At 41.1% G+C, this 15,706-nt stretch overlaps 3 protein-coding genes across 6 annotated transcripts in view; 1 reads left to right on the top strand and 2 right to left on the bottom strand.

Moving 5' to 3' along the window:
* The window catches only part of rps16 (ribosomal protein S16), a 1,145,183-nt gene that overhangs the window by 804,681 nt on the left and 324,796 nt on the right, over positions 1–15,706 (bottom strand). The window lies entirely within an intron of this gene.
* The window catches only part of syt1a (synaptotagmin Ia), a 409,759-nt gene that overhangs the window by 330,601 nt on the left and 63,452 nt on the right, over positions 1–15,706 (top strand). The gene's annotated exons all lie outside the window — the stretch shown is intronic.
* Positions 11,651–14,146, bottom strand: LOC111192985 (uncharacterized). The gene is made up of 2 exons (XM_049473960.1): positions 13,035–14,146; positions 11,651–12,948 (listed from the first exon to the last, which is right to left on the bottom strand). The coding sequence occupies exons 1-2, from the start codon at positions 13,278–13,280 to the stop codon at positions 12,283–12,285; spliced, it is 912 nt and encodes a 303-aa protein (XP_049329917.1). The 5' UTR covers positions 13,281–14,146; the 3' UTR covers positions 11,651–12,282.

Below are 15,706 nucleotides of genomic sequence, written 5' to 3'. Positions count from 1 at the left end.
CATTCTCCGCCACACATGATTGTTCTTTATCAAATATTACCATTATCCAACAAACAACCATCATTCTGAACCAAACACCATCATTCTCCATCAAACACATAATTTTCCACCAAACATCATTAACTATCCACCAAACATGATTTTTTTTTTCAAATATCACCATTCTCCACCAAACACCACCATTCTCAACCAACAACAACCATCATTTTGAACCATCATTCTTTGTCAAACACATCATTCTCCATCAAACACATCATTCTCCACCAAACACCATAACTGTCCACCAAACACCATCATTATTCTTAAAACACCTTAATTCTAAACCAAACATCATTAACTCTGCACCAAACATGATTATTCTTTGTCAAATATCACAATTCTTCACCAAACACCACCATTATCCAACAAACAACCATCATTCTCAACCAAACACCATCATAAGCTCTCCACCAAACCTGATTATTCTTTATCAAATATGATCATTCTCCATCAAACACCACCATTCTCTAAATCTCTGTACATTTCAGGTTTAATGAAAGCAGACGAGGTTAATTGTTCCTCTCTATTTCATTAAAACGATACATTAGCAGAACAGATCAATACCATATACATCCATTCCTCTGTAATAAGAAAGGGCAGAGAGGTTACCTGCGATGCTCGCTCGCTCGCTCTCTCCCTCTCTCTCTCTTTTTGTTGTATAACATGTCGTACTACCGGGGTTAATTGACCAACAACGATCTGTCACAACAAATTAGTCTGGGTTGAGGCACATTACTCTGTTGGATCATTTTACTCTGCCTGGCTGTCTCTCGCCCCACTGCTCTCTCTCTCTCTCTCTCTCTCTCTCCACTGAAAACACCAGCAGCGCTCCCTCTATCAAATCACGTCTATTACGTTAGCTGTGAGTTATTGAGAGTGAAGGAGTGCACCTCTGGGCTTCTGTCGAGAATTCGGATTACGCCGCTGATCGTATCCCACTGCGGACCCTCGCTAACCCAACGGCCAAAAACCCTCATTACATTCAGAGCAGACCAATATCAGTGTAATGAGAGTCAGACCACCTAAAGAGACTGGCAGCATGCTGACCAGCCCTCTCCACCCCACCCGTTGCTGCTGTTACTATCCCCATAGATACTGACAAAACACCAACGCTCTCCATTAAACACTTATAAACAATCTTATCAAACACCATCATTCTCCAACTAAACACCATCATTCGCCACTAAAAACCATCATTCGCCACCAAACAAACACCATTATTCCACATCCATTGCCATATCACTCTAAACACCAACAAAAAATGTGAAAAAACACCATTCTCCACCAAACACCATCATTCTTCACCAAACACCATCATTCTCCACCAAAAACCATCATTCTTCACCAAAAACCTTATTTTTTCAACAAACAATCACCATTATTCTACATCCATCATTGCCTGAAACACCACAATTCTCCATCAAATATCAATTTCCATTGACCATCATATTTCTCCACCAAATACCATCAGTCTCTAAACATACCATCATTCTCCAACAAACACCATCATTCTCCACATCAAATATTATATGTTATGTAATCTTTTTAGCCATTGTGGGAGAGAACATTCCATAATAGTTCCAAATAATTCCCATCACTCACAAGCAAACACCACAAGTTCTAACAAACACTACCATTCCTTGAAAAACACCATTTTTCTCCACTAAACACCCAAGTTCTCCAAAGACACCAGCACTTTAGCAATCATCAACATTTTCTACAAACTTCAATATTTGCTATTGAATGCCATTATACCATCATTCTCCCCCAAACATCATTAAACACCAACTCTCGGACTAAACACTGTCATTCTAAAATTTCCATCTGACCTTGTGACGTTTATGTGATTATCTCACAAGCTACATTAGTTATTAAGAAGAAGAACATGGTAGAAGTTGTCAGTAATCTCAGGTGATGTATTGAGATCAGATTTAAACTGAAGGACGTTTGGCTCACAGTTGATTGTAATGTCATTTCCTGTCTGATAATCCTGTGGGGTTAGGATGAAGGAGTGGATGAGTGCAGCTCTGGGCTCCTGTGGAGAATTTGGATTCCGCTGCTGATTGTACCCGGCCCCTTACTGCGGACCCTCGCTAACCTGCCAGCTAAAAACCCTCATTATATTCAGATCAGCCCAGTATCTGTGTAATGAGAGTCAGAACCCCTAAAGGGACCAGCAGAATACTGACCATCGGTTTACTGCAGCCCCCCTGCACCAACCCTCCCTCCCCCCGACACTCTGAAACATAGCCCATGCCTCGCTCGCTAGTGTTAGCATGAATTACATCAAACCCAATTTCTTTAGTTTCTTAAGTAACTCACCGCTATTTAAGTGCATTTCCTCATTAACCTTTTTAATACATGCATTATATTAAACTTCAATAAAAGAAAATTTTAGATGATAACAAACACTATCATTCTCCCTCAAACACCATCGTTCTTCATGAACCACCATTGTTATTCATTAACCATCATGATTCTTCATCAAACACCATCATTATCCATCAACCACCATGATTCTTCATCAAATACCATGAGTCTTAATCAAACACCATTATTCTCCACCAAATACCATCATTCTACACCAAGCACCATCATTCTCCACCAAATATCATCATTCACCATAAAACACCATCATTCTCCATCAAACACCATCATTCTTCACCAAACACCATCATTCTTCACCAAACACAATCATTCTTCACCAAACACAATCATTCTTCACCAAACACCTTCATTCTCTATCAAACACCATAATTTATCAAACACCATCATTCTTCAACAAACACCATCATTCTCCATAAAACACTATCAATCTCTATTAAACACGATGATTCGTCAAACACCATCATTCTTCAACAAATACCATCATCCTTCATCATACACCATTATTTCCCATTAAAATCCTATATCATCATTACCTAATATACTGCAAACAAACACTATAGTTCCCCTACAAATACCAGCATTCTCTGCCAAAGCCATCATTACCCTCCAAATGCTATCATTCTACATCAATCACTAACATTTTCCAAACACCAACATTCACCAAACACCAACATTCTCCACCAATCAGCATTATTATCCACTGAGAAAGCATTATCATTCCCCACCAACATTCTTTTCTAAACATCATCATTCTCCACCAAACACCACATTCTCAAACAAAAACTAACTCATTCTCTACCAAACAAACACCAACTTTCATCACCAAAAAAATCATAACAGCATTCTGCATCAAATAAATACTTAATATGTAATTCTCCACCTATTTTTTTGGGTGAATTACACTCTCTTCCTTTTTCACTTTTAGTTCTATGGTCATCCATGCACTACACTTAATTCCACAGCTATAATACACTTATTTTAATAGTTTTCCTACATAGCTGTGGTGATCCTAATGTGTTTTTAGCGGATGATTTGACTGATCAGTAGACTGATGATCATGCTTTGTAGTTTAAAGGTGTTTTGGTTGAAGACAGGGCACAGGTTGGCGTTATTTTGTTCACAGGGTGATCTGTACAGTCTACAGTGTGAGGTACGTTTGTGAATGCTGGTCTGACAGGTGCCAGTGATAAAGTGCTTTGTGCTCATCCTGCGGTTATTACTGTCGTAAATGTCAAGACTGTCTTTTGACGGCTGCCAGGCACCCGGCGCTGAGGATCTGTTCCGGTTCCTCTTTTGTTCCGCGCTCGTGTCCGATAAGAATTGTGAATCTGCTGTCCGGCTCGGACCCTCGCCGTGCTCTCGGACAGCGCGCCGCTCACACAGATTACGCCAGCCTGCTTCAGAGACGGGCAGTGGCGGGTGAAGGAGTGCCAGACACACTCTCGGCTGGAGGAGGACCCCTCGGCGGCAGGCAGGGCGAGTGTGTGCCAGAAGGACGCCTGTGTCGTCCTTGAAAGCAGCGGAAAGATGGCAGTTTATGGCCGGCGCTCCAGGAGGTGCCGGGCTGTGCCAGGCTGTGCCAGGCAGGAGCTCCACTGTTCTGCCAGCACTTTAGCAGCATGCTAACATCCTCACAGTATTATTCATATGAAGAATCGCTCATGAATCGCACCATCGCTCTGCTTCCAGTGGCAACTCTCACCTGCCTATACATTGTGTCTGACTGTTGATGAACATGTAAAACAAAATAAAAAAATCATGAAAGGGTGCAGATAGAGGTGTAGGTAGAGGTGTAGGTATAGGTAAAGGTATAGCTTTAGCAATAGGTACACATATAGCTGTAGGTGTAGGTATAGGGGGTAGGTATAGATAAAGCTGTAGGTATAGATATAGGTATAGATGTAGGTAAAGGTGTAGGTATAGATGTAGGTAAAGGTGTAGGTATAGATGTAGGTAAAGGTGTAGGTATAGATGTAGGTAAAGATGTACATATAGGTAAAGGTATAGATTTAGGAATAGGTAAACATATAGCTGTAGGTATAGGGGCTAGGTATAGGTAAAGCTGTAGGTATAGATGTAGGTAGAGGTGTAGGTATAGATGTAGGTACAGTTAGATGTGTAGATTTAAGAATAGGTACACATATAGCTGTAGGTATGAGGGAAGGTATAGATAAAGGTGTAGGTATAGATTTAGGCAAAGGTAAAGGTGTAGATTTAAGAATAGGTACACGTATAGCTGTAGATGTAGATAAGGGGGTAGGTATAGGTGAAAGGTATAGATGCAGGTAAAGGTGTAGGTATAGGTAAAGGTATAGATTTAGAAATAGCTACACGTATAGCTATAGGTATAGGTAAAGGTGTAGGTATAGATGTAGGTAAAGGTGTAGGTATAGATATAGGTAAAGGTGTAGGTATAGGTAAAGGTATAGATTTAGCAATAGGTACACATATAGCTGTAGGTGTAGGTATAGGGGGTAGGCATTGGTAAAGGTGTAGGTATTGATGTAGGAAAGGGATACATATAGATATAGGTAAAGGTGTGGATATGGGTAAAGGTATAGATTTGGGAATAAGTATAGCTATATATATAATAGTATAGCTGTAGATGAAGGTATAGGTGTGGGTATAGGAATAGGTAGAGTATAGGTGTGTGTGTGTGTGTGTTCTGGTGAAGGAAGCAGGAATACATGCAGGTTTAGGTGTAAGTGTGGGTGTTTGTGTAGGAATAGGTATATAAGTGTAGGTATAGGTGAAGGTATATGTAGATACAGTGATTATTGTGTCAGCTGATTCCTCACAAGAATAGTAAAACCAGCGTGTGTGTGAGTGTGTGTTAGCATGGCAAAGCGAGAGATAGCAGCGGTTTGAAGTTTGAAGAGCACATGCCAGCGCGCCGCTCTCTCTCGGGAGAACAGACAGTCGCACAATAGAGTTAATTAGCCACCGCTTCAATCGCTTTCGGGGACTCTCAGGTCCGTTTAATTAAGAAACACAAAAGTGTCTTTCAGAGAGAGAGCGTGCCGATGAGTCCGACTCTCTCGCCTCGAAACATCGTACAGCACTCAAAACACGCCGTCCAATCGCAGACCAGCGCTAACACACGAGCCGCAACCAGAGACAAATAAATACAAATTAATTTCACTCCGCACGAGGAGAATAATCAGATCAGAGACACGAACAGTCTGAGTAATTAAAATTATTATAATTATTATAAAACGTGTGTCTGTACTCATCACTCCACTCCATTCGTTCCATTCCCAGCCTCACACTGAACCACTTCTGTTTTATTAACGATAATGGGCTGTACGATACTGGAATATTTTTTATGGATATTGTGATATTTTGTTGTTCTGTGATATATACAGATCTGGAAAAAAACAACAAACCACTTAATGATGATGTTTTTCCTTGATTTTACCAAACTGAAAACCTCTGGAATAAAATCAAGAGAAAGATGAATTATCACAAGCCATCAAACCAAGCAGAACTGCTTGAAGTTTTGCACCAGGAGTGACATTGAAGTTATCCAAAAGCAGTGTGTAAGACTGGTGGAGGAGAACATGCCAAGATGCATGAAAACTGTGATTAAAAACTTTACGAATATTAACTTGTTTTTCTTTGCATTATTTGAGGTGTGACATATACAAATAAAATAATAGCTGATAATATTTTGCAACAAAAATCTAGGATTTTCTGCTTTTCCATCATTCTGTTTTCTGTCTTGGTGGACTGACCATAGAATCCATGTGGAGCCAAGCTGTGTCACAAGTCCAGAAGGCACGGTGTCATGGTGTGGGGTGTAGTTTGATATAATGCCAGATCACCTTTGCTCTTCATTACAGGAACTTTACTTGAACAGCCCAGCGTTACAGCTCTATCTTTTCTGAACACACACTATAGTGCACTATTCCAGCAGGACAATGCTCATCCACACACTGCTGCTGTCTCAAGAGCAAGCCTTGAAGACACTACAGATACTATATCATGTCCAGCTGTATCTCCAAAACTATCCCTGATTAAAAATGTGTGGGATTCTATTGGACGCTCTATCAACACTCCATCCCTACCACTGCAAAATCTGCAGGAACTGTGTGAGAATATTGGAGCTGCATGAGATGGATTATCACAGGACTTCATTAGGATCCTCTACAACTCTCTACATGCTGAGTTGTCTGGCATGTTAATGCATGTTACAAATGAGTTACACACTACCTCCGTATGTGTAGCTCAATAAATATTACCCATATCAGTCTAAATTTATAATCATTTATTCTTCCCAGTCATTATTTCCTTTCCTCTGAAAAGCATAAAAAAAACTTTTTTTTTTCGGGAACCAGCTATTTTTAATGATGAGTGTAGAGTGCGATATTGAAAATACAAAAATGAAAAAAATTGCCAGTAGGTAGTTATTTAACATGTCATGAAAATAATAATGTACCTACCCATTCAACCAACACAAAATTCTTAAAAATATAATTAGAAATTATAATATCTTAAAAAATTATAAAATATGTGACATACTGCGCTATTAATAAGTGCACTTTGCAGTGTATAGAAACCATGCTTATTGGTATGGGTGTATTATTAGTGGTGTACTTACTCCATGTTACTGTCAGGTGTGGAAGCTAAAGAAGCAAAGAAACACGAAGCAAATAGAGACTTGAAAAAACAAAGGAATATATAACCTAACTGACGTAAAATGTATAACCACAGATAAGAAACATGGGAACAAGGAGAACCATTTTTACACATAGAAGGGGACAGGAAACAGGAAACGCCTGGATCGTGTAGCAAGGGGGCGGAGCTACAAACAAACAGGTGAGCAACAGGGGCTGAGACACAGGATAAACACAGGGCATGTGCAGAGGAAGGTGAATAAACACAGGGACAGACCAGAGAGACACAAAAAACAGATAAGAAAATGTGACAGTTACAAATCTGTTTCTTTAGTCTTTTTATTATAAGTGTCAGTTTATAGAGTATGTAAGAATGTGATAGAACTCAGCAGTAAAACTATGGATTGAAGCTGCATCAGTTCAGTAAAATCTATTAGAACATGTCTGGATTAGCCCCTGATTGAACTGGAACATCCCTGCTCTGTCTCTCTGTGTTGTGTTGATCTGCTGTAAAGGTACAGTAACTGCGGGTTCAGTCTAAACAGAGTGACGGTGACACTCCGCTGACTGGCGGGTGACACTCGGGACGGCTCTGATTGCCAGCTGTCATACAGATCTGCTGGGTTCCGTTCAGACTCTGCAGTACATTGGAGAAGCATCAGCTGAAAATGGCTAAAAACCAGGGTCACACTACACTATGTGATTTTGGTCAGAGCTGGTTGGCTGTAGTCTGCAGATGTTCAGTCAGTAGGAGTGGTCAGTTGGAGAGAGAATAGTGTTTTAGACCTGTACAGACTGCAGAGTTTTAGACCTGCAGTCTGTACAGACCATAGGGATCCCATTTTCTCACCCAAAGCTGCTTTATTTGTTTTGGGTCAGCACTAACAATGGCGTTTTCAAAGATAGCAGATGAGGATCACAGAGTGGTTAGATGGTACAGTGGTCCAGTCAAATCGGAGCATGGACTTAAAACTCAAAATCTGAAGCAGTAACGGTTACGTTTAGGATATGTTGGATCTAAATCATGACTTTCCTCCACAATGACACACTGCCAGCCCTGCCAGTGCTGCCAGCCACTTATTCCAGTGTTTGATTCTCTATTTAGTAATTTTTCAGCCTCTTTCCCAAGAGGCTCACAATGGAGGTTAATGAGGCATGAGATTTACAAGTGAATAAAACCTTAAAACCTTAAAAATATGTCATTTTAAGAACTGCCACACTGCTGAGAACTGATCCATTATTAACGTTGCGTAAGTGCTGCAATTTCTGTACTTACATTTTAAGGGTCTTCTGAAGGAGCTCGAGATTTCCACACTTTTTCATCACGGAAATTCTTTTAAATCCGTCAGCTTTGAAGGGAAATTTTAATTTAGCAAATTGTCCACTTCACGCCAAATGTCGTGGCTCAGCTGAGTCATATTAAATGTCCGAACTTTTTGTTTCAGTTATACACTCTTAAAAATGTGCAAGGGCATGGAAGAACCACTTTTTTAGAACTTTTAAATCAAAGAAAAAGTCGGTTTCATTACTTTCATTACTTACATTAGCTTTAAAAATCAAAACTCTGCCATGTCTTAGCCTGCGTTCACTCTGGCAGGCGACCGGTAAGGACAATTTTATCAACTTTATGCAAATGAGTTATGACGCAGTGAAGCGGCATTCTACACCGATTGGCTGAATAATTCCATAAGACCAATTACAGACACAGGGGTTCAAGGTGTACAGCTTCTGCTGTGTGAACTTTTGATTCATATCTCCAGCAGTGTGGGTTCTGAAGATGGCAGAGAGGATTATAAGCGCTGATTGTTCCTTTCTCATTTTATATGCTGCATATTTGCATAGATGTAGGGGCAGTTTGAGGAAAAATGAAGTATGAAATAAAGTAGAGCACGGCTCAATAGGTAGCTCGCTAGATTAATGCTCACCAACCACGGTGATACACACCGATACAAGCCTACATGAGACACCATGAGCATAGAGGAACACACCCACAAGAGAGAAGCTTGGGCTGCCAGTGTGAATGCATTGTGAGAGCAAAGAGAGTGTACAATATTCTGATGGAAATTGTTGTAGAGCAACTATAGAAATAGGTGTTCATTTGAAATAATAGCTTATTTTCAACAGGCTTCAGACGTGTGTTGTGGTTTAGGGTGTGGGGAGTGTACGTTTGATTTGTTGCCAGGTTAATATTATCAGGGTAAAAAGAGAAGATGAAGAGTGCCGCTTCGGTCCTGAAGGCCGATCCGCTTCAGCCCATCACTCACTGTTTTTCCTCGCAGGAGAGCAAATATTGATTTTGTCAACAGGGCATCGATCTCTCTCTCTCTTTCTCTCTCTCTCTCGTCTATCACCCCTTCCCCTGAAGACCACGCTCTGGGAAACGTTACACCATACCAGCCAATCTAACCCTCCTGAGAGAGGGAGAGAGAGAAAGAGAGAGAGAGAGAGGGAGTGATGGTGATGTCTCATTGCTGAAAAAAGAAATATAGAGCCCTCAGACAGAATGAAGAATCAAGAACTTTGCGACTGAAACGTTGTGGCGGGTGTTCTATCATGTCTAGGCCATTGGCTTTAGCCCAATAACTCCAGAATCCTCCTTATACCAGAACTTCACAATTTAAAGGGTGCGATTCACAAAACATTCGTAAGACTAAGTACTTTATAACCTCGTACTTTACAACACCCACCTAGCATTAGAGGTTAGATTCTCAACCTGAGCCCGACCCCCAACCCAATCTCTGGTCAGGTTGAGATTTTGAGTGACTTAAGGGTCAGGCTGAAGAAAATGGTCTGTAATGTAGGTCTAGTCCTCCCTTCTTTCAGCACTTCAGTATAAACTAGGCTTCTGCAGTGCTTTGGGTAACAGTTTTGTTTGGGTTGGGCTCAGACAGAATGGGCAAGAGTTCGGGTAGATCAGGGGTTGCATTTTTGGGTTGATCTAACCTCTAACTAGCATCTCAGTAACATCTAGAATCTAGAAAGAACAAATGGACATACATTTCTCTCACCTCACTCCCAGATAGAGCATGAGTCCAAATTTCAAAAATCCACGGTCCCTAAAAATCAACAGCAAAAAAGCTTGCAAAACGCCTGTCTCAAAAAATGATTTGAAATCCCCCTAAAACAAGCAAACAAAAAATATTCAAGGCAAGAATGGCTCTTACTCAATTTTTATGAACAGCCACAATAACAAGAGTGAGAAAACACAGTTTGAAGGATATATTCCTTAGAGCAGTGGTTTTAGTCTTTTTGCAAATATTTGCTATGCAAGCATGTTTAGATTGAGCTTGTTGATTGGTTTAGCATAGTAAAATCACGTGACCAACAGAAAGCTAGTTACGTTGTTAGTGAGAGTCTGCGTTTGTTCTGTGGTATACGCTTTACACATCACATACAAATGATTGACAACATCTGGACATCTACAAATCATGCAGCCAATATTTCTCTTTAAGAACTGAGAAAATCAATCATAACTTGAAGATATGGCAGCTAGTTCCTAGTACTAGGCTTTATGGGCACAAGGAACAAAAAAATAAAAGTTGAAGGTTGTGCTTTATTTGGTTTTAAATGCCAAATAAAATATTCTGCTTTAAGGAGGGTTCCCAGCTGGCCACCAACATCAATAGACATTATTTCATGCTAAATGTTGGTCATGGCATCAGATGACAAACATTTTACGTCAGATTGACGTCTTATACTGTTACGTGCCTGCAGGGTTAATTGGCTGGTTGCAAAAGGTTGGGAATCACTGCTTTAGAGTTTGAGCAATTTTTATTTTTTGATAAATGTCCCCCTTCAGGTGCTTCAGGTACTGGACGCCTAGTAAACTTGTGACTGTCAGCCTAAAAAAAACTTCCAAACATTAAATGACCAGTTATAGTAGTTGTGGTTGACCCAGGACCTTACATGTAACTTTACACCTAGTGTTATCTTTAATCATTATGAAATCACTGGTCCCAAAATGTAGCACTGTCACAGTTTGAATTGATTCAGAGACTAAAAGTGGACCCTTTTCTTTTTTCTTTTGAATCAGATTGTGGTCTCATGATTTTTTGGTTGGCGCTGCCCGTCCACTGGACTGTACGAGAGTGGCGTGGGTTGGCAGATGTTGGTGTTTTCAGCGGAGATGCAGGAGCTGTGATTACTGAACACCTCTCTGAATCTCAGAAATCTTCCAGTGCTTCTGTTGGGCTGTTAATCATGCCGGTGTGCGGCGGTGGAGCGTGTGATACGTGCGGGCCGCTGATGCGTGCTTTACGGCTGCTTTTAGCTCCATTGTTCCGGGCGCAATGGTGCTGTGTTGGCAGCAGGCTGTTATGCCGCCTGTCTGTGGGCAGAGGAGGACAGCCGCTTGTCTGGAACTGACAGCTCTGGTGCTAAAGCTGGAAGCTGTGTTTAGTCTCAGACAGATCCCAGAAAAGACCATCCGCTACCCTAAAGCTCAGCCTATAGACGCACACTGCTGCTGAGACACCAGCCAAGGTTTCTTGCTACACTATGGAGACAAAAGTGTTGGGACACCTGCTTATTCAATGTTTCCTCTGAAATAAAAAAGGTAGAGCCCTTGTCAAAAAAAAGCAATTGAACACAGAATTATTAAACCCACAGAAGTGAAAGTTGGTGGGTAGATTGGACAGTTTGTGTTTAGTCAGTAGAGAAATGACTGGCTACATGTGGATGCCACTGGAACTAATACGCATCTCCAAAGTAACAATCTTAAGACAACTTACAGTTTTTTCCAATTGCTAAAACACAATTTTGTAAACTAGGCTTGTTTTATCAAATATTTAACACAATTCACGAAACCACACACTCAAACTGCAAAACAACTTATATATCCTGCAAAATGAAGCACTGCAAGCAAAACTAAATACAGCATTATCAAAATCAAACTTTTGCACCAAATAAGACACACTTCCTTCAGGTTACCAGATTTTTGTCTAACCATCTACACACTGCTGGGTATAATGAAAAGCACTGTCACCTTCAGTAAGCTTAACCATAATACAAAAACAGTTCAAATTGTAGAAAATTCTTCAGATTGTTCACATGCACAGAAATATATGCAGACACACACAGATGCTGCCGAATATTTTATTGTTCAGTAAAACAAGTCAATGCAATGCAGCAGAAATACATTGGAACAAACAAAAATATGCTCATAAAAAACAATAAACTGAAAAAAAATACAAAAGAAATCTGCAAGAAAAAAAATAGAAAAAAGAGGCAAGAAAAATAATTAGACAGCTTCTTGCCGTACAGCTGGGTCTGGCCACAATGCCACGTCCACATCACAGGCAATATTGTCCTTTGCCAGACATTGAGGGAAGAAGCGTCTTGAGTGCCTTATCCATCCCTGAATTGCACCCACATCAATTTCCTCACATGCCTCTTCCATAGCCTGCAGAAGAGGCATGCGCACAAAGGGCTGCCGGTCATATACCTTCCACCGCCATGCTGAAAAGAACTCTTCTATGGGGTTCAGAAATGGTGAGTATGGTGGGAGGTATTGCACGAGAAATGGTGGGTGGTCAGCAAACCAGTTTTGGACTGTGACTGCACGATGAAAGCTCACGTTGTCCCATACTACAACGTACCTGTTTCTGTGACGGTCTGCGTCATTCATTCGCTCTGGTATGAGAATGTTGTGGAGTCTACCCAGAAATGTGAGAATATGGGCTGTGTTGTATGGTCCAAGGTTGGCAAGGCGGTGGAGGACACCATGCGTATTGGAGATGGCAGCGCACATTGTGATGTTCCCACCACGTTGGCCAGGAACATTTATAATTGCTCTGTGGCCAATGACATTTCTTCCCCTTCTTCTGGTCTTTGCTAGGTTGAACCCAGCCTCATCTATAAAGATGAACTCATGTGGAGTTGCATGAGCATCCATTTCCAGTACTGTCTAAAAACAAAGAACAAAAATCAGTGAACATGGTGTTATCCAGTACGCTGGTAAACAATGTGTACTGTAGTCAATATTGTACTTACATCCACATATGCTCGTCTGAGCTCTTTGTTTCTTTGAGAGTTTCTCTCAAAAGGCACTTTATAAAGTTGTTTCATTCTGATTTGGTTTCGCTTGAGAATGCGAGCCAATGTAGAAAGACTGATTTGTTGAATGTTGCTGAATATTGTGTTTTCTTGGATGATGTGGCTTTGAATTTCTCGTAATCTGATTTCATTATTTGCCCTAACCAAGTTTACTATGGCAGCTTCTTGTACAGCGGTGAACATTTGGCCCCTTCCTCCATCATGGTGGCATCTCTCAGTCCTTTAGAAAAAGAAACCAAAAAAATCTATATATATACAGGGCTTGGACAATGCTGCCTAAAAGGTATTTCCACACACAGTACAGGAAAATAATCAGGAAATTTGTACAGTTAGTGCATGACATCAGCCATAGTAGCCAAAAAAAACAGGTGTCACTCAACTGATACCCCCAACTAAGACATGTGGTGTACTACGTAATGTGAAATAAATTTTGGTTACATACCTGTTCTCCAGTCTAAACGTCCGGATGACAGAGGCGACCGTAAAGCGGCTCAAGTTGGGCTGAACTCTCTGTCCAGCTTCTCTCATAGTCAGCCCATGGTTGATGACATGATCAACTAAGGTTGCTCTGATTTCATTTGAAAGTTGTCTTCTTTGGCCTTGAATTCCTCTAGCAGCTCTACCCCTACCTCTAAATCTTCCTCCACCTCTCATTCTTCCCTCTGCAGCAGCTTCCATTGTTGTTATAAAAGAAAGGCTCACCTGTGGGCTTTTTATAGTGCTTACCTCCTGATTGAAGTGCCAACAATTAACCAATGAGGTGTTTGGCCAGGTGGCACATATATCGTCCAATTAGCTCATGTTTTGTCATGTTGAATGGCAGTGTTTTGACATGGCAAACATGTGACTTTATCTCAGATTGTTGTGTGTTATGTAGAGAATCGTGTTCAGTGCAGTTAAAAAGTGCCATTCTGAATTGTAAAATGTGTGTAAAGCAGAAAACGTGTTTAGAGTTTTGGATACTTGAGAAGAGGTTATACTCTCTGTGTGTCAGTTTAAAAAAATGTGCTATTCGTGTCATTATAGTGTCTTAGCAATTGGAAAAAACTGTAAAAGCAATTAAAATTTTATCTTACAAGCATTTTTCTCATTGTTGCTTAGCAGCACATCCTAAATTGTACCTATTGGCTACTAGGTGGTTGATGTGGTATCCATAGATGGTCTATCATTTTAGCAACAGCAATGGAGTCATATATTTCTTTTGCTTTCATATTTAATTGTATTGCTTCAGGAATTAATTGCAGCAACATCACCAAAGGCTGCATTGGTAGAAGCTCCAACTCCAGAGATGTCTAGCGTGTTTTATTACACATATGTTTCACATGCCTTACTCACTACTGTGGTGTTGAGGGTGTAGTGGTGTTGAGGTGGTGTTGTGTTGTTGAGGTGGTGTTGAAGTGTTGTAGTGGTGTTGTGGTGTTGAGGTGGTTTTGTTCAGCTGTAGCAGTGTTGTAGTGTTGTGGTGGTGTGGTGGTGTTGTGGTGTTGAGGTGGTGTTGTACTGTTGAGTTGTTGTGCTGTTGTAGTGATCAGGTGATGTTGTGTTGTAGTGGTGTGGTTTTGAGGCGATGTTGTAGTTTTGTAGTGGTGTGGTGGTGTCATAGTGTTGTAGTGATGTGTTGTTGAGGTAGTATTGTGGTGGTGAGGTGGTTTTGTGTTGTTGAAGTGGTGTTGTAGTGTTGTAGTGATGTGCTGTTGAGGTGGAATTGTGGTGTTAGGGCAATGTTGTGGTGGTGAGGCGATGTTATAATGTCATAGTGGTGTTGAGGCGGTGTTGTAGTGCTGTAGCGGTGTTGTAGTGTTGTGGTGGTGTAGTGGTGTTGAGGTGGTGTTGTACTGTTGACTTGTTGTGGGGTTGTAGTGATCAGGCGATGTTGTGTTGTAGTGGTGTGGTTTTGAGGTGATGTCATAGTGGTTTTGAGGTGATGTTGTAGTGTTGTAGTGGTGTGGTGGTGTCATAGTGTTGTAGTGATGTGTTGTTGAGGTGGTATTGTGGTGTTAAGGCAATGTTGTGGTGGTGAGGTGATGTTGTAATGTCGTAGTGGTGTTGAGGCGGTGTTGTAGTGCTGTAGCGGTGTTGTAGTGTTGTGGTGGTGTAGTGGTGTTGAGGTGGTGTTGTAGTGCTGTAGCAGTGTTGTAGTGTTGTGGTGGTGTTGTGGTGTTGAGGCGGTGTTGTAGTGCTGTAGCGGTGTTGTAGTGTTGTGGTGGTGTAGTGGTGTTGAGGTGGTGTTGTAGTGCTGTAGCGGTGTTGTAGTGTTGTAGTGGTGTGTTGTTGAGGTGGTATTGTGGTGTTAAGGCAATGTTGTGGTGGTGAGGCGATGTTGTAATGTCGTAGTGGTGTTGAGGCGGTGTTGTAGTGCTGTAGCGGTGTTGTAGTGTTGTGGTGGTGTAGTGGTGTTGTGGTGTTGAGGTGGTGTTGTAGTGCTGTAGCAGTGTTGTAGTGTTGTAGTGGTGTGTTGTTGAGGTGGTATTGTGGTGTTAAGGCAATGTTGTGGTGGTGAGGCGATGTTTTAGTGTTGTAGTGGTGTTAAGGCGATGTTGAGGTGGTGTTGAGATCGTATTGAGGCAATGTGGTATTGGTGTTGAAGCGATGTTATAGTGGTGTTGAGG

The sequence above is a fragment of the Astyanax mexicanus genome, chromosome 2, assembly GCF_023375975.1.
Source record: "Astyanax mexicanus isolate ESR-SI-001 chromosome 2, AstMex3_surface, whole genome shotgun sequence".
NCBI lineage: Eukaryota > Metazoa > Chordata > Actinopteri > Characiformes > Acestrorhamphidae > Astyanax > Astyanax mexicanus.
The sequence above is the reverse complement of the archived record's forward strand: the minus strand, read 5'-3'. Positions and strand labels throughout refer to the sequence as shown.